This window comes from Rana temporaria, chromosome 7 (genome assembly GCF_905171775.1).
Source record: "Rana temporaria chromosome 7, aRanTem1.1, whole genome shotgun sequence".
Taxonomy (NCBI): Eukaryota; Metazoa; Chordata; class Amphibia; order Anura; family Ranidae; genus Rana; species Rana temporaria.
In genome coordinates, this window is record NC_053495.1 from 126,024,038 (window position 1) to 126,045,292 (window position 21,255).

Here is a 21,255-nt window from a genome sequence, read left to right on the forward strand (position 1 = left end):
GCTGATTAGGGTGTCCTTGGTAAGTTGTGGTGTAGGCTACAAAGACTATACCAAAACTATTATTTATGCTTTTCTTTTAATGGAATCCTTATTATTTTGTCTCTATCTGTATTGATATATTGTTACATTAGGGCTTTCCTGCATCACCATATCCTTCTATAATTGCTACACAAAACTGAAGGTATATATATATATATATATATATATATATATATATATTTTTTTTTTTTTCCTTTTCTCATTGGTATCTTTTTTGCCTTGTTGCTAAATTAGACAAAACCTTTTTTGTAATAATAGAATTAATATCCATCTTCATTATCATCATCATCATCATTCTGTCCACAGTAATTGTCGGATTTTGCTCTGCAGTCCTTCTTTTGCATGATATTCAAGACCACCTATTTAAGCTAGAATCTATAGTGCGGTCGCGTAAGCAATAATAATTAGATCAGATACATTTCCCTGATTTATTAGTGACACTCTTCGGATTAAATTTTAAATATACATTTTTCTTGGTCTATTTTCTTTAGAGTGATCCAATAGTTTTCATATGCCGTCCTGGAGGGGGCAGTTATGATGCATGCCACACATTTTAAGGTTCTCCGCCAACGTCAGGAGGTGGTTTCCTATATACATGCACTTTTCCATCAAATATGACCCTCTCCTTGAGATATACACATGTATATGCCCACTGACTTTACATGCATTTGATTATTATTTTTCTTTCTATACAGATTCCCTCTTTCATATGTGACAATAAGTCCTGAGGAAGAGACAAGCGAAATGTAGACTTATATTGTCCTATATGTATCATTAAGTAATTGTTAAAATTGTATGACTCCTATGGAGAGCCAAATCTGTGTGTTTTTAATATGAATTTTTGTAACTTATATAAATAGGTATTAAAATTTATATTTTTTCAAATTATGGCGAATTCCTTTTGGTACCTTTAAAGTCCACCCATAACAGTCCTAAATCTACAATTTATAGTCTATTTTAATGTGGTACCCCCTTGGCCCTCACTTTTTCTTATATATTGGGTAATTATAATTACTGGGTGTCCTCCTGGTTGCAACTCCCCTAGCACAGTGGTCATCAACCCTGTCCTCAGGGCCCACCAAGAGGCCAGGTTTGCAAGATAACTGAAATACATCACAGGTGATATCATTTGCTGTTCAGTGATTGCAGTATTCTAGTCTGCATCTCCCAAGGCAATACATAAAACCCGGCCTGTTAGTGGGGACAGGGTTGATGACCACTGCCCTAGCAGACCCCCACCCCACCCCACCCCACACAGAGAGAACACAATAGCTCCACTGGAAATATTCCCCAATCAACAATGACTGTGTTGATGGGAGACTTGAACGATTGTTGCGGGAAAGAAACACGCTTCATCTATGGTCGGCTTCACACACTGATGACTCCTCATCCCCCACACTCCTATTGTGTGCAGACAGCCTGCACTCAAATATGTGCTTGACTTGAGGGATGAACTGACTGGACATAAAACATGTATTTGCCCAAACAAGTAATTAACCAAACATCTTAAAAGGTGAAGACAAGTTAAAGTTAGCACACAGTATTGTAAAAGAGTACGGATTCTTTTTATTTAATTTTGAAGTCAGAAAGATACAATTTGCCCTGCTCCAAAAACCATGGATTGTTTTTGTACACTCAACCTGGCCTTAAGTAAATTAGATAGGGAAAACAAGCCAACAGGCAATCTGATCACAAGATGGCATTTAGCTTCTTCAGTACACTAATCCCATCAATCACCGTAGATAGACTGAAACATGAAAACCCAGCCTGAAGTTAAAATCTTGATGCTTGCATTGGTATGGAATTTTAGGATTTCTGGAACTGTAACCAGCTAAAGTAAGCTCCCCCTCCCCCCCAAAGTTGGAACTGCAGATAAGAGCATATGACCGTGATTTTTGGTACATGGCTAACAGCCAATACCAAAAACATAGTGGGGTCAATTCACGAAGATAGAATTCATGTAGTATTTTCCAAAACACAACAAACTAGTACTATGGCAAATGTTTACTATACCTTAGAAAAGAGGGTACAAAAAACTTTCATCACGGGCCACATCAGCATTAAAGGTGCCCTCAAAGTTTCGGCTGTATCTGTAACGCTATATAAAAACTTATAATGGGCACCCCCACAAAGAATAGGTGCAAGAAATTGACCAAGCAACCCCCTTGCCATCAAACAGCATTAAACAGTGGGTATGGCCAAATTGCACCAACAGTGGGAGGATCTTAAAGATGCAATAAATACCAGGGTTGCTTTATGTGCAAAGTTCAGGGGTATGCTACGTACAAAGTTCAGGGGTGGGGCGTGTACAGAGTGACGCATTGAGGAGTGCGCTACATACAGAGTAGAGGGTTCAGCTCTCTTTCACATCTCATTTCCACCCCTCCACAGCCCTCATCTCTACCCCGCCCAAAATCTTTCTTGCATCTCACCTACCAGGCATGACTCTAGTACCTTCCAGCCATGTAGGCCGCTCTGCCTTTCTCACCTGCAGGAAAAATCGTCCTCTGTGTGCCCGAGCACAGATGGGGATCACAGTGCACTTTACTATGTTATGCCCCATCCCACGCTGCCTCTACATCTCCCTTGTTCCCGCCTTGAGTGCGCAGCAAGCAGGGATCTGTGAGAACCGAGAGGAACGTTGTCCTTGAAAACACAGAAGGCTTCAGTGTTTACAAGTGACAGTGGTGAGCAAGGAGCAGGGGATGGAACCACATTCTGGCTGAAAAAAGCTGTTGGTATGAGTTACTACACATTATATAATAATCAAACACATCAGGGTTTTAGGTGTTTGCGCTGAGTTGTGCCAAGTTCCTTTCCAGTTTCCCATAAGGTAAATGGAGCTCAACTAGAAAAGTTTTTAATACTATGTGGGACACGTACAGTATTGAATAGGAGATGGAGTCATCAATTGGACATAAAGAATATTTCAACTACAAAAAGATAACCGTATGGAGGTAAAACTAACTTGTCATTCCATGCAAAGTGATATTATGGGCAAGTTGTAATAACTGACAAGTGGTTATTTTAAGTCCAGATCCTCAAACTTGCATTAACTTAGTGCACCTGCCATAGCTATCCTGATGCATTAGAATACAGACAATATAGACATATGAACCAAATGTCTACACTTCATGAAGAAATACTGGGGATAGGAACTCTGGAAGGAAAAACTCACTAAAAAAGACTAGCCCGCATTAAAAGTTTATTTGAGGAAACACTTCTTTTGTTTTGCACAGAGTGGAGAGGGATTAGAACACCCACTAGGTCTCTATGGCCTTCTGTGCTACCATTAGGGAGATTCAGCCTCTTCATTTGTACTGTTTACAATTATAATTGAAGGTGAAAATAAGAGAATATAACATTTTGGGATGTCCCCAGAAAAATAATAGAGGGGAAATCTGCCAATATGGACACCAATTCTGGTGAGTTTGCAAATTCAATGGATTCCCCTAGTTTGTATGGATTTCCTCACTTCCTGCTTTGGCTATTGTAAAGGAAGTGAAGGCAAATTTCCCCAATGAGACACAGATGGGGACAAGAATAAAAACAAACACCTGACAGTTAAAATCCTCCCTTACTCTACCCAAAATGAAAAATAAAATAAAGAGTTTTGTCTATCGTTTTACTTTAAGTGAACCCAATCTTCAAATGCTTCATATTAATGATCAAAAAAATAAATAAAAAATTGCACATCTTAGTTATGGATTGCTTGCTCCATATGCCCACAGTTCCCTTATAAAGAGGGGATTGCTAAAAAAAAAAAACATGGCACCATGGATAAAAGTATCTTCCAAAGATTGTGCACTGGACAATTTCCCCGAGTTATCCATGTATTCATAATCCAAATTATTTTTAATTAAAAACCGTAACAATTGTGGGGACTGGTCGCTCTAAAGCAGAGTTACTTTGCACATTTGTACTTTAAAATTCTGTGTATTTTCTTTAGCCCTTGTGCCGAGCATGAAGGAAATTCCTCCTTGAAGAAAGTCAGATATCCTGGAATAAGAGATGAATGCAGGAGATTCCAAGCTTTCCATGATCACAGTATAGCCTGCACAGCAACAGAACGTTCGTTCCTGCACATAAAAAGTCACATAATAAAAAGGCATTTATGGAAGCAAGCCTGGTTAGGGCAGACTATTGGACGCCACTTACTAAATGATCAAGTGCATCAGTGTACCAGTTGAAATATTTTATATTGTGTTTTTTTCTTACATCCAGCTTTTCTGTGATGCGGCAATAAAAATATAGTCCACAGAGATATGTCCCAGATAGAATGCAGGATACAACCAAGATGACATCAAGATATAGCATAACGCATGTCCCGTTGTGCTATGGGGCAATAGGTCTCCCAAATGTTAGGGGAAGGCACTTGGGTTATAGCTCTACTATCCCGTTTCTGGGTGGGGGCTGTAACTGGCATAGTCACTTTGCTCACTGGCAGTCTTGCTGGTTTAGCTAATTATAACACTGTCCACAGAGATCTACAAGTAGACTGAAGAGTAAATTATTTCCCTGTTCTTTACAATAAGCAATGAAGAGGTCAGGTTTTTTTTTTTTATAAACAGGTTTGCCAAACTTTGCACTGTATTCACACAGTGCATTTGACTGCCTTCCCTGGCATTGATTAGAGTTGAGCAAGTTATAACAGTTTGTATACGGATGCTGCATTTCATAAGGAACACCGATATTGCCCTCCATGTCCACCGCCAGAGATGCTGCATGCTTTTGGTTTCAGTTCAAGTCAAATCATGGATAGAGAGTCAATAGACCTAAGGTGCATATATGTATATCTGATAGTGTGACTGGCAGAATGGCTATACTGAATACAGCTCAACAGCACATCATGACTTGATAAGAGGCACCGGGTTTCTTGGACAGTGTTAAAAGGCAACATCCGATATGCAGTCCATTACGCTGTATAAAAGTACATTTGCAATTGAAGGAGATGTGGCACAAGTGGGAGACCCTCTCTGCCCAGAAGCAGGTGAGTGAGGCTTGGTCCCATTGGTGCATTGCTGCAGTGGCTTCATCAGAGTAGGAGCTCAGGTCCTAGTGTTCACGTCCACACTTTGGTCCGATATGAGGTCAGCTGAGGGTTCACATTGCTGCGGAGTCTATCTGTACATACAACTGCCTGACGCCAGCCTGTAAAAAGAGACATCAGTTACTTCATTAATTTGGGGAGGAAGGGTTGTTCTGTAGTTCATGTAGGGAACTAAAAAGATTAAAAAACAATGTTAATGAATTCAGTGCAGCAAAGCCAGCTCAGAGTTCAGCCAGGAACATTTTTTTTATTTTTGTGCACTCACCGAACAGATATAACAAACCATTTCCAATAGTATTTAAATTAACAAACACGTGCACACACGGCTGATGGTTATGTGCCGAGAGCATGCGTCCAGCTCAAAGAATAAGCTGTCAAAGACAATCTACCCCATTTAGAGTGGTGCACTAACCTTGTCCATGCGAGTACCCTGGACGGGGGCTTTTTGTTTGTTTCATTTAAAAGTTTTTTTATCAAAAGCAATATCACACTATCTAGCTTTTTCCGTTATCCCACATACATATGGAAACCACATTATTGGGAAGCCCAGGATTTCACTACAGCTACAGAGCCCAGATGTGGTTCACAGGCTGGATTTGACCAAACTTAACTGCGAGGTCACACACTCCAATGTGATCATTTATTACCTGGGGGGGGGGGGGGGGAGCACCAGAGTGTGAATACACCAACACGTTTAAAACAAAAGCAAATCTGCGCTATCCAAATAATAAGCAGCCACAAACAATCTAGTGAAACAAGAAAGTGGTGAAAATGTGCAAAAACTATTTTGTGGCGCTAAAAATAAAAAAATGATGTAATACTGATAGTCTGTATCAACTCCAAGTGACAGTGTAGTCAAATGAAAAGTCCATATATGATAAATCAATAACAATAAGTTGTTAAAAGTGAACTGTTAATGGATGAATAATGAAATGAATAATTCCAGACACCACGGTGAAACAAAATAAATGAATTGTGAGAATAACCACTCACAATTCATTTATTTTGTTTCACCGTGGTGAAAAAAACAAAACCTTAGTGCAGTCCTCCTTCACTTACCTGATCCTTCAATTTTGCTTTTAAATGTCCTTATTTCTTCTGAGAAATCCTCACTTCCTGTTCTTCTGTCTGTAACTAAACACAGTAATGCGACACTTTCTCCCTGTTGTGGAGAAAGCTTCTTAAGGGGGGGGGGGGGGATGGGGCAAGCAGGAGTGTCAGGTCGCCCACTAACACATAGGTCCTTTCTCTATCTGCAAAGTAGTGTCCTGACTTGCCTGCTCGCCCCCTCCCCCCTCAAGAGGCTTTCTCCACAACCAGGAGAAAGTGTTGCATTACTGTGTTTAGTTAACAGACAGAAGAACAGGAAGTGAGGATTTCTCAGAAGAAATAAAGGACATTTAAAAGCAAAATCGAAGGATGAGGTAAGTGAAGGAGGACTGCACTAAGGTAAAGGAAGCTATTTAGGGAAATTTTTTTTTACTTTTACAACCCCTTTAAGTTTTAGCTGCGACAGTCTGCAGTAAGCCATGCTTCTCAATTCTCATGTCTGCCACCTGTTGGTGCGTACGAGTAGAACACTTTGGCTAGAAGTGCTGTACTACAAAACCATTGCGCAAGAAGCTTTTTATCCACATGTCCTTTAAGGGATTATCTGCCCCAGCTTTAATTGATTCATAGACATGCAGCAAGCAAAGTCAAAACATCTGGGACTGCATACCTGCAAGAACTAGCATTCTCAGAAAAGCGATAGCAGTCCCCGTTGCTCTCATTTCAGGCCACTGCCATCTAAGGTTGCCCAGTTAATAAACAGATGTCTACAAAACATCTAGGAGGTAAATTCTTTTTAATACCAACGCCGCTCTACTGCGGACTAAACACCATATTTTGTTCTGCACTGTTCTTTAACAGCCAATAGGCTGTGTATGCTTACTACATACTGCTTAAATGTTGCTTTAGAAGCAGATGACAACCAAAGCAGAAAATATTAAGAATAGGAAACAAAATAAAAATAAAATGTTCAGGAAGACAATACCTGTGTGAAAATATTATGAGTTTGACTGAGAATCCAGCGGGTATCAGCCTCAGGTCCCACTACCAGCTTCAGAGTACCAACATAAACGTCTGTGCAGAGCGTCCAGAAATGTGGGTCATGAAGGTGGTAAACACCCTGTAACTGTTGCACCTATAGGAGAAAATATCCAGTATAAGCAAAGCAGTTTATGGAGGAGTACACTCAAAACTAAAAGCAGGATATGGCTTTAACAAGACAAGCTGATCCACTGAATAAATAAAGTGAAGTGATATTAAAAGTAATTTTTTTCTGGTTTTGCACAGAGCAGCCATGATCCTCTGCTCCCCCATCGGCGCTCCTTGCTCCTCCCTCTTGACCAATGTCCCCAATAGCAAGCTGCTTGCTACGGGGAGGGGGCACTGGTGTGTGCTTGCTCCCAAGCCCCGCTATATGCGCCCATAAGACACAAAAAGCCACAGCTTGGCCCCATCCCCCATTGGCTGCGATGATTGACATCGGTGGGAGTTGATGGCCAATGAAAAGCGAGAGACGCAGGACAGGCTCCTGTGCACATGCCTGGATTGAGAGGGGGGCTCAGGTGAGTATTTGGCGGCTTTTTAAGAGGGATTTGACTTTAGACAATTACATCAGTACACTCTGCATTCAGGGACGCATGAGAATACCATCATAACTATTGGATGAATTGTCACAAATTCTGCATTTGTGAATAGTACAAGCACTAAGCACGTTATCGTTCTAGACTTTCATACATTACAAAGTTGAACGGTTTTTACACTTGTTTTCACTTATTTTAAACCAATGTCAATTATTGGTAACATAGCGCTGCACCCCTGTGGAGTTTGTTTAGTTTATCAGAGTTCTTCAATACTTTGTGGCAGCAGCTGGGTCCACTTATTTATTCATTTTGTAGGCAGGTGTGCAATAATGCTTCAAAAATGGTGAACACTGCCCTGCTAGGCAAGATATGCAAAATACGTGGTAACACATCGCCAATACTGACAATCGGAAAATCCCCCCCCAAAGTATCTGCTGCAGATCGTGTTTTGGTATCAGAAAGCATATCAAGAAAAATTGAATGAGGAAGAATATCAGAATTGTCCGCCTTCCATAAAAGGGGTTGAGGGCCAAAACCTGGGTGTATTTATTTGTGCAGAAATGGCTACCATCTACATTTCCCAAGGTCAACCTTTCTGATGCACATGCAGTGAAACGGGCCTCTGTTGGCAGCTCTGTATGTGGCTTCACAGCAAGTTGACCCGATCAGTGTAGTAGGCAGGAACAGGTAGACAACATCCTGCCCATTGCTTTGGTGGGGTGTACCACCACCTGCACAGAACGTATAGGGGCATGGGTTTGACCAGTCGCCCAGGCATATTCAGCCTGCTGGGGTGCCTGGCTACATAAGCAGGAAATGTCTCGCTGCTGGCAATTAGCAGGCCTGCTTTTTTGCTTTATTACAAGCGTTAACAGATACAGCAAAAACAGACTCTAGATTAAAGGGCTCCAAACTGTGGGGGGGGGGGGGGGGGGCAGATGCGGCCTGTTTCTTGCCTTTATCCGGCCATTCTGCCAACGGGACACCATTTCTACCACTGGCACCAACAGTGAGGCACCATTTCTTCCCCCAATACCAAAACGTGCCAATGTTTACGCTTACTGATGTCAGAAAATATATTTCAATTCTGCTGGCGACAGTCTGGGCCACCTAAAGTCCGCAGGACAATAAACTGGCCAAATGTTTAGAAAACTCTAGACTGGGGCTATATTCTACATGCAGCTACATTGGACATATATTTATATGTATCAGATTAGCCTCCAGTTCTGCAGCATTTTATGAGAGGATGACAGACCTCATGTAGTTACAAAAGCAGCTTTAATAACTTAAATATTCATTAATATAATTGGACTAAAGGATCGCTTATATCCGACAGGAGCACTGCTGTAAGAAAAGCTCACAATGCATGTAAAACATACCCTCTGGTAACACTCAGGAAGTACATGATCCAAAACAGTAGGAGTTCTTTGCATCAGGATACCAATCGACTGTTTGAGTAAAGGTATAACACTGAAAAGAAAAAAAAAAGTTATCACGGTTATTCTAAGGTTGCTCCAGAGAAGAACATAAAAATATTGTTTTAAAGAGGACAACTTCTGCTAAAAAAAAATAAAAAATAAATAGAATTGCTACACAAGTTGTTTTGTAGTTTGTCATTAAAACACTTCTCCTTTTCAACATGTAGCCAGCTCTAATTTAAGGATCTAAAAATCTGTAAAATTTGGCAGGTGAAACCTTAGTTCAAGGATTGGTAGAGGAAGTTGTGCCTATCAGTAGGCCACACCACATATCTCAGCTCAAATTCACCACCTACCATCTTCACATTGCTCCCGGTTTGGGGGGGGGGGGGAGGCAGGTAATTTCCTAAAACTACACCATCTCCAGGCTGAGCCTGGGAAGCAAAAATTAATAATAATAAAAAAAAAAAAAAAAAAAGGGAGGAAGAAGGGGAGAAGATTCTGTAAGGTAGCCACAAATATTTAGCACTTCCCTAACATGCATCACTGGCATTTAACCTCTCAGTGACCGGCCAGAGCAAAAAAATAAAGTCTCAAAACCTTGTTCTCTCAAAGGAAAAAACACTACACAGCAGCAGGCAGAAGCACATCATCTCAACCAAGAGGAAGCCCAAAGAAGAAATCAGAGCGCAGGCTGACTACAGTCTAGAGGCCGTCTGAATTTAAACTAGACACCCTCAAGCTTAAGGTAGGGTCTCTACATACTGTTATCCACTGCTATACTGTGTGTGTTCCAACTATTTGCACTATAGAGTTAGGACCACAGTATGCAGAGGAGCCTTGGCGAGGCACTGTGGCTTTCACGTATATTTGCAAATGTGTGCAACTAAACCCTCTGTTTTTAACCACTTGCCGCCCGCCAATGACAGATTGACGGCGGCAAAGTGGTTGCTTAATCCCGACTGGACGTAATATGACGTCCTCAGGATATTAAGCCGATGCACGCCCCCGGGGGCGCGCATCGCGGCAATCGTAGGTAGGGTCTCTCACAGAGACACTTTACCACGTGATCAGCCGTGTCCAATCACGGCTGATCACGATGTAAACAGCAAAAGCCGGTAATCGGCTTTTCCTCACTCGCGTCTGTCAGACGCGAGTAGAGGAGAGCCGATCGGCTGCTCCTCTGACAGGGGGGAGTTTGTGCTGATCAATTATCAGCACAGCCCCCCCTGAGGATGCCCACTGGACCACCAGGGATTCCACTAGATCACCAGGGATTTAAATCAAAGGTATGGTACCCTAGACCACCAGGGATGACACATAATGGATGCCAATCAGTGCCACAATGGATGCCAATCAGTGCCCACAACGGACATCAGATTGGCAGGCATTGTTTGGCACCGATTGGCATCCATTAGTACAACACATTAGTTAGTGCCCATCTATGCCCATCCGTGCCGCCTATCAGTGCCCATCCATGCCGCCTATCCGTGCCCATCCATGCCGCCCATCAGTGCCCATCATCAATGCCACCACATGAGTGCCACCTCATCGGTGCCCATCAGTGCCACCTTATCAGTGCCAGTCAGTGCAGTACCATCAGTGCCCATTAGTGAAGGAGAAAACGTACTTATTTACAATGTTTTATAACGGAAACAAATTTTTTTTAATTTTTTTTCAAAATTTTCAGTAATTTTTTTTGGCAGAAAATAAATATCCCAGAGGTGATCAAATACCACCAAAAGAAAGCTCTATTTGTGGGTACAAAATGATAAAAATTTAGCTTGGGTACAGTGTAGCATTACCGCGCAATTGTAATTTAAAGTGCAACAGCACTGAAAGCTAAAAATTGGTCTGGGTGGGAAGGTGTACAAGTGCCCTGTATGGAAGTGGTTAACATTAGCTATTAGGTAGGGTCAGTTTTTTTTTTTTTGCAGGCTAGCTGGTAAATGTGCTGGGACATTTTCCGTTTGTAATATTGTTACTGGCTCACCATTTCTCAATACCCCGGAAACCCCAAGGGAGCATCATTCCAAATATGCATCATTTCAAACCTTAACGCACTGTAAAAATGCATTATTATTAGGAGGTTGTTGAATAAAACCTCTCAAAAATCAGCAGATCCAGAGATAGACTGCTAAAAATATAAAATATTATTATTATTATTTGTCCTATAAAAGATGGAGCTTGGTCTTTCATGCCAACCTATAAGTGGATGAGGCTACCCAGTAATAGGGCGACAAGCATGAGCTAGGAAATATTACGGTTTGCATAAATTTAGTTGCTTATATCCAGTGGCGTACCTACTGGGGGGGAATCCACCCCGGTGCCTCCGTAAGTGAAGCAGCGACGGTTGTGACAGCGCAGGGAGAGGCGAGCCGCAACAGGGTGCAGGGTGCCCAGGCTGGGTACGGACTGTACCGCTACCTGGGTGACAGACGCAGGACCGGCCACTGAATTGATACAGCGGAGCAGGAGAAAGAAAAGACAGTCTCTCCTGTACAGCAGGGAAGGGAGAGAGACAGTGGGGCAGTTCTAAATAGGAGGATGGGAAACGCTACGTTAACTAGCAGGCGATTGGTTGCTAGGTGGTTCTAGCAACCAATCATCAGCTTGTTAATTTTTCATATTAACTCCAGCAGTTTCTGCCCTCTGTTTAGCGTTGTTGCGCCCCATCTGTGCATGAGTAAGGTAGGAAGGGGCAGAGCTGTGAGACATGCAGGGATTACAGAGTGGTGTAATGTAGAGGGGTTCAGTTGTGGAGAGGGAGTAAAAAGTAGTGACAAAGATATTAGGTAATGCAGAGGGCACAGTGGGGTGTTTTTACATTTTAAAGTGGGGGATGCCAGATATAGGCTCCGCCCCGACGGTCAAAGAGACCGTGCCTTGAAAATGTATTCATACCCATTGAAATTGTTCACATTTCGTCATGTTACAACCAAAAACGTAAAATGTATTTTATTGGGATTTTGGGAAAATGATAAATGGATTTCAATTTTTTTTTGAATATGTGAAAACTTTAATTTTGGGTTAGTATATACACTTTATGAAATCTACTTTAGGCTCCATCATCCTTGCATACCCAGTAATAAAAAAATTCACAGGGATTTTACCAGTTCCTCAGCATACTGGGGAAACAGGTTTTAGCTGGAGTTGAGCTTTAGTGCCACTGCAGAAAGTTTTCATTCAACAAAACTACCAGTTTTCCGAATATTTTTTTTTTTTCTAAATAAAAACTACCCCTTCCAGGTATGCTATTATACATACCCACACAATCTGATTCCAGTGCAAACCAGAAAAAGGGTCCTGCACCTTTTCGGTGCAAATGCGATGCAAACTCCACCATACAATCTGTATGGCTGAATTTGCATCACACAGACATTGCATCAGTGTGGTGCAAATCACATGCACAAGTGTGAACCCAGCCTTAGGCCCCTTTCACACTTGTACGACTTCACGGCCGCAAAAACCGCACGACTTTGATTTTGGATCAGTACTACTTTGCCACAACTTTGGCATTAACCAATGAAAACATACATGGTGTAAGGCAATTCCTTTTCCTGCCATAGTTGTTTCCAATTCCTGTTTGCTTCCTGGTTGTTGTGGTGTGGTGTGTTGTGACAGAAAATGTTTGCTACTCAATATATTGCCACAGCAGTTGTAATTGCTGCTGCAGCAGTAGCAGTGCATGAGGAAGAAGAGGAGGTGAAGCAGAGGACAAGGACAAGAACAAGAACATCTTTTTGGGCTGTTTGGAGGGTCAAAAAGCTGCTTGTGCTTACAAAGTCGTACGGAAATCGTGTATTATTCAGGTACGATTTGCATGCTACTTGAGGGTTTCACATTGAGGTCTACGGACATCAACTTGCATGGAAGTTGGACCAAAGTAGTGCAGGGACTACTTTGAAGTCAGCACGACTTAAAGTCGTGCCAATATGAATGGAAGTCATTGAAAATCATGGAGAATGACTTGTCATGCGATTTTGCAGTCCAAAGTTGTACAAGTGTGAAAGGGGACTTAAGCCTCGTACACACCGTTCGATTGTTGGAAGGGGATTGTCTGTTGACAGACTGTTGTCCTCAATTCTTACCGTTAGTATGCTCCTTTTGACAATAGTTGTTTAATTTTCAGCCAACAGGCTAGAGGACAGGCTAGTAAATTTTTGGCGGACAACAGCTCCACGTCTGATTTTCATATGGTCAGTACACAAATCCATCACACAAGTCGAAAGTACAAAACATGCATGCTCGGAATCAATGCTCCCCAAACATGAAATTAGCAGAAGGGGACCAAAGGGTGGGGCTCAAAAGCTGAAATTCCTCATAGTATGTCACCAAGTTCGTGTTTGTGGCACGACAATGGTGTAACGTTAGTATGCAAGACGAGATCCTGGCACACGGCCTTTTGACAAAAATCAGACCCTTGGTTGGCAAACAATCGTACCGTGTGTAACGGCTTAAGAGAGAAAGAGAATAACAAAATGTGATGCTCGTCTATGGGGATGTTCAATGTTTATGCAAAACTAAAGCGAATCATATACTGTATATACTCAAGTACAAGCCGAGGCACCTAATTTTACCACGAAAAAAAAAAAAATTATGGTAAAACTCATTGACTCGAGTATAAGCCTAGGGTGTCCATCTGCATGCTTGTCAGTGCCCATCCCAGTGGTAGTAACATAACCTGCCGTTAACCCGCTGGCTGGGGTCTCTCTGGCCGGGGAGAAGATACAGTGAAGGAGAAAGCCATGTGGAGGAGGGTGGGCGGAGCATCAGGCTCCGTCAGTCATGTTACGTGCAGCCAAGCTGGCCAATCAGCGGCTGCTTATGGGGGTGCCAGTTGTCGTCGTCACCCTCCCTCCTCCCCGCCCGCCAAGCACTGCCCACAATATTTACAAGTGCCACGCTACAGGAAGCCGACTCAACTTGCGTCACAGAGATCAGGCGCACAAACCAAATTCGACACAGAATCGATGCAGACTCAAGTATAAGCCAAGTGGTGTATTTTCAGCCTAAAAAAAACTTGGCTAAGGTGGTATTTATGGTCGGCAGACACTTTTCCTTTAAAGCTTGTATCAACATTTTTAAGAAAGGCAAGCATCTGCTTAAAGCAGAGTTCCACCCAAAAGTGGAATATCTGCTCTAAAACACTTCTCACTCCCTTACTTGGGACTGATAGTTTTGTTGGTAAGAACACTTTCTGCAGTGCACTAAAGCTCAACTCCAGCTTGAGCCTGAAGGTTGTTTACCCAGTGTTCTGAGAAACTGGTAAAATCCCTGTAAAAATTTGATCCTGGGTATGCAAGGATGATGGAACCAACAGTAGATTATAAAGTGCAGAATAAAGTGTATATAATAACCCAGAATAAAAGTTTTCATACATGTTAGTTTTTCTGTGAAGGGGTTTATGCATGCACCATGTTTCGTTATTTCTCGATTTACCTGGTTATCCTGCCAGCCACCATTCTATTCTTTTGAAATGTATCCAGTGCACATAGCTAGGCTTTCCCCTATGAGATACAGGATGTCATGCCAGTAAAAAAACGTGGAGTATGAAAACCTCTGGGTCCTTACTGGCTGGGATTGACTGCAGCAATGGCTCCTACTGTGGCGCGAGAGCCAATGAGGAGAGAGAAACCTGGGAGAGTCACTGTTCTCATGCACATTGCAAGGTGGAGATTGGGCTCAGGCAAGTATAAGGGGGGGGGGGCGTAGAGCTGCACCCAGAACCTTGAACTTTAAGTTACTCAGCATTCATTTTTTTTAAAGTGTCTTTTACTGAAATTCACATGAAATCTGGCACCGGTTTGACCCTTTGAAAAGGAAGGAATCAGGTGAAGCAGCATGGAGGTAGGCAAAAAAGAGAGGGAGAAAGAGAAAAAGAGAGAGAGAATATATGTCCTCCAAGTACCATGTGTCGATAGGTAAAAAAAAGAAAAAAACAAGAAACAAACATTTAAGGTTGCTGAACCCTGCAACTTTTGCAAGTAATATAACCAAAAACCCAGGCCAACCTTTGGGTGGAGGCCGATGTACAGCCACAGGAAATCCATTTAAATCATACAACAAATCCCCAGATGTGACACAGATGACAAAGCCATACTGTGCACAAGTCATGTGCACACAGACAGCTGTGGTGACTGCAGATACCACAACATACACAAAAGATAACATTTTTGTGTCCCAATATATATATAGTTAAATGCTGCCCTCAAAAATGTATAAGCAGAGAACTGAAGACAGACCACAAAGCCAGTGCTGAAATAAATCAAGCCTCAGTAATAAAAAAGCTTTTCACGCTTACAAAAAACCTCACACGTGTCACATTTTGTATATGGTCTCAAGTTGTATACAATGTTCACTGCAATATTATATATTACAATGTGCCTGTTCTAATAAAAACAGTATTTTTACAAGCCCATTTTACAGGCTTGAGCTTTATTACGAACACAATATGATGTGAATAGCGCAATAACTCATCTTGTAAAAATGTAATTCTATCGACAAAATGTTGTACATGCATGCAGCAGGACATCTCATCTAAACACTGCATTTAAAAAATATTTTTTTTGGACAATGAAACAAATTACAGCGCAGAATTAAGGCCTCATGCCCACTGAGATTTTAAAAAAGGTATTGTAAAGCTCGTACAGACGCTAGGAAAAAAGCTGAGTTTTTAAAAACGAATTTTTTTTCCGTGTTTTGCATTGAATTCAATGCATGTTTTGCCGTGCTAGTTTTCAGGCGCGCTTTTCTTTCTATATTCAAAATCAATGGTTCCCTATGGGAGCCCATTGATTTGAATAGAGGTCACACCAGAAGTCGGATCAAGATGATCCGACTTGCGGGGCGTCTCGTGTACAGAGAATCTTGAAGGGGAACCCACCTGCAAATTAAAAAAAATATATAATAATTTGCGTGAGGTTCCCCCCAGGATGATACCAGACTCTTCGGTCTGGTATGGATTTTAAGGGCAACACCTATGTCGAAAAAATGGCATTGGGGTTCCCCCAAGATCCATACCAGACCCTTATCCGAGCACTCCGCCCGGCCGGTCAGGAATGGGGATGGGGACAAGGGCATCTTCCCGACAAGCCTGGCTATTTGTTGTCGGGGTCGTCTGCGGGCAGTGGGCTTATCGGAATCTGGGAGCCCCCTTTAATAAGACCCCCGAAGTCAGATCATCTTGATCCGACCTCTATTCAAATCAATGGGCTCCCATAGGGAACCATTGATTTTGAATAGAGAAAGAAATGCCGGACGAGGCTTAACACAGCGTTAAGCCTCGTTAAATCACGTTTGCCGGCGTCTTTACAGCTCTAACGCTGGAGCTTCAGAACGCACTGGACCGTTTTTTTTTTTTGCAGCTTAAAAACGGCTCAGCCATTTACAGCTCAAAAACGTCATGGTGGGCATGAGGCCATAGGCCAACATGGAGAGCCGTTTTTAAGCTGCAAAAAATGCTCAGAGAAGTGGCTGTAAAAACGTCCATGGGCATGAGGCATAAGAAAAAAAGGTGGGCAGAAAGGCGCCAGGATGTACTCATTGTTAATCAAATTCAGAAAACTGGAGATGCCACTCCAGGCTCATATCTCGATCCCATCTAGTGGCTCACATTGAATGGTGCTGGATGGGAACAGCTTGTCCCAGGTTAGTACACTAAGCGGCCCATGTACCACACTACAACAAAATAATCACAAGCTGCCTCAGTTCAGCTTCACCCAGACCACACCATACATTTAGTCCTGCTCTCGTGGAGAAGAAGAAAGCAGAAGGAAGAAAAAAAGAAAGAAGGGGAGGTGGGCCTGCGACTCCCAGACACATAATTACAGCTTGTCTAAAGCAAGAAATCTCTCCTACGCATGTGTGAGATAGACTGGCATGGGTATAGATGGTACTTTGAGTTACAGGAGTAATCGCTTCAAGCCTAGCTGCCCTCTGGAACTGGGGTTCTCCTGAAGCCTCCATAAAAATAAAAAAAAGAGAAGAAGAGGATGCTCCAGTCTAGTACATCGTTGCATGAATAAAAAAAATCATTCATCAAGCCACACGTCCGTAACCCAGTAGTCCTGGTCTCCAAAATATGGGGGGACCTCACCAGGATTACGAGCTGGCTCATGTGTTTTGAAGGCATCACCTTCTTCATTGGGGCTCTGATGAAAGTGATGCCTTTGAAATGTGATCAGCCAGCTCGGATACTGGCGAGATCCCCCATATTTTGGAGACTAAAACTATGGATGAGTGGCTCCATAAGCAACTTTTATTCATACGTTTGTAGTGCTGTGGCGCCCTCTTTTGTTCAATTTTTATATATATTTTTTTACAGAATTACAACCTCACAGCCTTCTTCACTCATGTGCTCTAATGGTGCGTGCAAGTACACAGTGCATATAACAGCGGATGTAAACATGCATACATTTCTAAAAACCCCAAATTGTCTAGACAACAACAACATCCTTTTTAGAGGCCGGTGTACCAACCCACATATATGACTGACACACCCCACACACGCGATAAGAGGGGACGAGCTGCTCAGAGTCCTGGATGGGAGACAGGGTCCCTTTAAAGGGGTTGTAAGGGTTAAAAAAAAAAAAAAAAAAAAAATCCCTGAATAGCTTCCTTTACCTTAGTGCAGTCCTCCTTCACTTACCTCATTCTCAAATTTTGCTTTTGAATGTCCTCATTTCTTCTGAGAAATCCTCACTTCCTGTTCTTCTGTCTAACTACACAGAGTAATGCGAAGCTTTCTCCCTGGTGTGGAGTGTTGTGCTCGCACCCTCCCTTGAGGGGGGAGGGGGCGAGCAGGAGTGTCAGGACGCCCACTAACACACAGCTCCTTTCTCTATCTGCAACGTAGAGAGCGTCCTGACTCTCCTGCTCGCCCCCTCAAGGGAGGGGGCGAGCACAACACACCAGGGAGAAAGCCTCACATTACGGTGTGTAGTTACAGACAGATAAACGGGAAGTGAGGATTTCTCAAAAGAAATAAGGACATTTAAAATCAAAATCGAAGGATGAGGTAAGTGAAGGAGGACTGCACTAGGGTAAAGGAAGCTATTAAGGGGTTGTAAAGGCAATTAATTTATCCCCTATAACTGCTTGCCGACCAGCCGCTGCAGTTGTACGGCGGCTGGTTGGCTCCCCTGTGAGAGAGCCCATAGATATACGTCGGCTCTCGCGCAGGCCACTAGGGGCGCGTGCTCGCCCCGACTCCCGTGCCCGGCAGGCGCGATCGCTCGTTACAGAGCGAGGACCGGGAGCTGTGTGTGTAAACACAGCTCCTGGTCCCGTCAGGGAGAGAAATGCTGAACTTCTGTTCATACATTGTATGAACAGAAGATCAGTAATTTCCCCTAGTGAGTCCACCCCCCCTACAGTTAGAACACACCCAGGGAACATACTTAACACCTTTCCCGCCCCCTAGTGTTAGCCCCTTCACTGCCAGTGGCATTTTTATAGTAATCCAATGCATTTTTATAGCACTGATCGCTATAAAAATGCCAATGGTCCCAAAAATGTGTCAAAAGTGTCCGCCATAATGTCGCAGTACCGAGAATTTTAATTTTTTTTTTTTAAAAAGCTGATCGCCGCCATTACTATTTAAAAAATTAATAAAAATGCCATTAAAAAAAATACCCCCCATTTTGTAAACGCTAGAACTTTTGCGCAAACCAAACGCTTGAGATTTTCTTTTAAGAAATATATGTAGAAGAAGAACACGTATCGGCCTAAACCGAGGACTTTTTTTATATATATTTTTGGGGGATATTTATTATAGCAAAAAGTAAAAAAAAAAAAAAAAAAATAAGGATTTTTGTACTCACCGTAAAATCCATTTCTCCGGGTTCATGGACAGACACAGCAGCCTTTGACCTTAGGGTTATATCCGCTTCCTTCAGGAGAGTTATGCAGAAAAAAAAAAGCATTTTAAGTGTTAACACTTTCCTCAGTGCAGCTCCTCCCAGGGGGCGTGGTTCCCCGGGTATAACCCACACCCTACCTCAGCAGCTCCAGTTCGTAACAAGCAGAAAAAAAACAAAAAGGAGGGGTGGGTGCTGTGTCCGTTCATGAACTCCGAGAAATGGATTTTACAGTGAGTACAAAAATCCTATTTTCTCTTCCGTTCATGGACGGACACAGCAGCCTTTGACCTTAGGGACGTCCCCAAGCAGTGGCAAAAAGGGGTCGGAAAACACCACAGCAAACCAAGCTTCACCCCAAACAAAACCGCAGTTACTCAACAGAGGAACTCCAACCTTAAACTGCCGCCTGTAACACCTTGCGGCCGAAGGAGGCATCCGAAGATGCACTCACATCCAACCTTGTAAAACTTTGAAAAAGTGTGGACCGATGACCAGGTCGCTGCCTTACACATTTGTAGCACAGAGGCTTGATGACGAAAAGCCCAGGAAGCACCGATCGCCCTGGTCGAATGCGCCGTAACCTGAAAAGGAGGCGCCTGCCCCTTTAGGGCACAGACCTGAAGCACAACCTGTCTGATCCACCTAGAAATGGTAGCCGACGAGACCGCCAGACCCTTCTTAGGACCATTCACAGACACGAACAGTGAGTCCGACTTCCGTAACGGAGCGGTAGCAGACAAGTACACCCGTAGGGCCCGAACCACATCCAGGGTATGTAAAAGTGGCCTCCTTCGGGTTTTTCGGCCGAGGACATAAGGATGGTAACACAATGTCCTCATTGATGTGAAAAGCCAAAACAACCTTCGGGAGAAAAGACGGCTGCGGCCGCAGCACCACCTTATCCTCATGGATGACCAAGTAGGGAGCCTTGCAGGACAAGGCCGCCAGTTCAGACACCCGTCTGATCGATGTAATTGCTACCAGAAAAAACACCTATTGTGACAGAGTCAACAAAGGGATCTTCCGAATGTCCTCAAAGGGAGCATCCTGAAGCACCGAGAGGACTAAATTTAAGTCCCATGGGGGCAGTGGAGGGCGCACAGGAGGGGCCACATGCTGGACCCCCTGCACAAACGTACGCACCAAGGAGTGCGCCGCCAATGGTCGCTGAAAGTAAACAGCTAGAGCCGAAATCTGACTCTTAACCGCACACCCCGCTGTAAAAACAGCAGAATCCGGGACACCACATATGAACGGGGGTGCCATTTCATCTCTTCACACAGAGATGTATGCCCTCCACGTACAATGGTAAATCCTCTGAAGTAGACTTCCATGCACGCAGCTTGGTAGAAACCACCGAGCCTGATAGGCCCCCGTTCCTTCAACACCTGGCTCTCAACAGCCACGCCATTAAAGCCAGCGACAGTAAAGCAGGGTGGAAGATCGGACCCTGCGACAGAAGATCTTCTCTCAGGGGTAGACGCCAGAGGGCTTCTGCCACCAGACGCACCAGGTCCGCGTACCAGGAGCTGCGCGGCCAATCTGGGGCAATCAGGATTGTTGGAATCCCTTCGGCTTCCACTCTGTGCAGCAGGCGAAGAAGCTTCAGAGGAGGGAAGGCGTAAATTAGGCGATAGAGACCCCAAAGTGCCACCAACGCGTCTGACACGTCTGCCCACGGGTCCTTCGACCTGTCCACGAACCGTGGCACCTTCCGGTTGAGACGGGACGCTAGAAGGTCCACGTCTGGAGTGCCCCACTTTTGGCACAGACTCTGAAACGCCTCCGGGTGGAGAGACCACTCTTCTTGGTCCAGTGTTTGTCGACTTAGGTAGTCCGCTTGCCAATTCTGTACTCCCGGAGAGGAAAAAGGCCGATAGAGCCGGAACGGACCTTTCGGCCCAGCGAAAGGATGTGCGCGACTTCCGTCGCTGCAGCTGAGCTCCGTGTGCCTCCCCGATGACTGACGTACGCCACGGCCGTGGCGTTGTCGGACTGGATCCTGACCGGTCTGCCCTGCAGATCCAGGGACCACCTGGCAAGGCACAGCTTGATTGCTCGGAGCTCCAGTATATTGATTGGCAGGCAGGACTCCTCCTGAGTCCAGCGCCCCTGGACTGACTGGGTGCCCCAAATGCCCCCCCCAGCCGGAGAGGCTGGCATCCGTCGTGACCACTGTCCAATGGCACGGCAGAAACTACTTCCCGGTCCGAAGCACCGGAGACGTCAGCCACCACACCAGGGAAGACTTGACC

General features: G+C 43.8%; 1 protein-coding gene across 1 annotated transcript in view; it reads right to left on the minus strand.

Moving 5' to 3' along the window:
• Nucleotides 1-1,582: 1,582 nt before the first annotated feature.
• The window catches only part of SLC30A7 (solute carrier family 30 member 7), a 57,226-nt gene continuing 37,553 nt past the window's right edge, over nucleotides 1,583-21,255 (minus strand). The window contains exons 9-11 of the mRNA XM_040359930.1: nucleotides 9,099-9,189; nucleotides 7,125-7,274; nucleotides 1,583-5,190 (exon numbers count right to left, since the gene is read on the minus strand). Of these exons, the coding sequence (XP_040215864.1) occupies nucleotides 5,143-5,190; nucleotides 7,125-7,274; nucleotides 9,099-9,189 (289 nt within the window). The 3' untranslated portion in view covers nucleotides 1,583-5,142. The remainder of the gene's footprint in view (nucleotides 5,191-7,124; nucleotides 7,275-9,098; nucleotides 9,190-21,255) is intronic.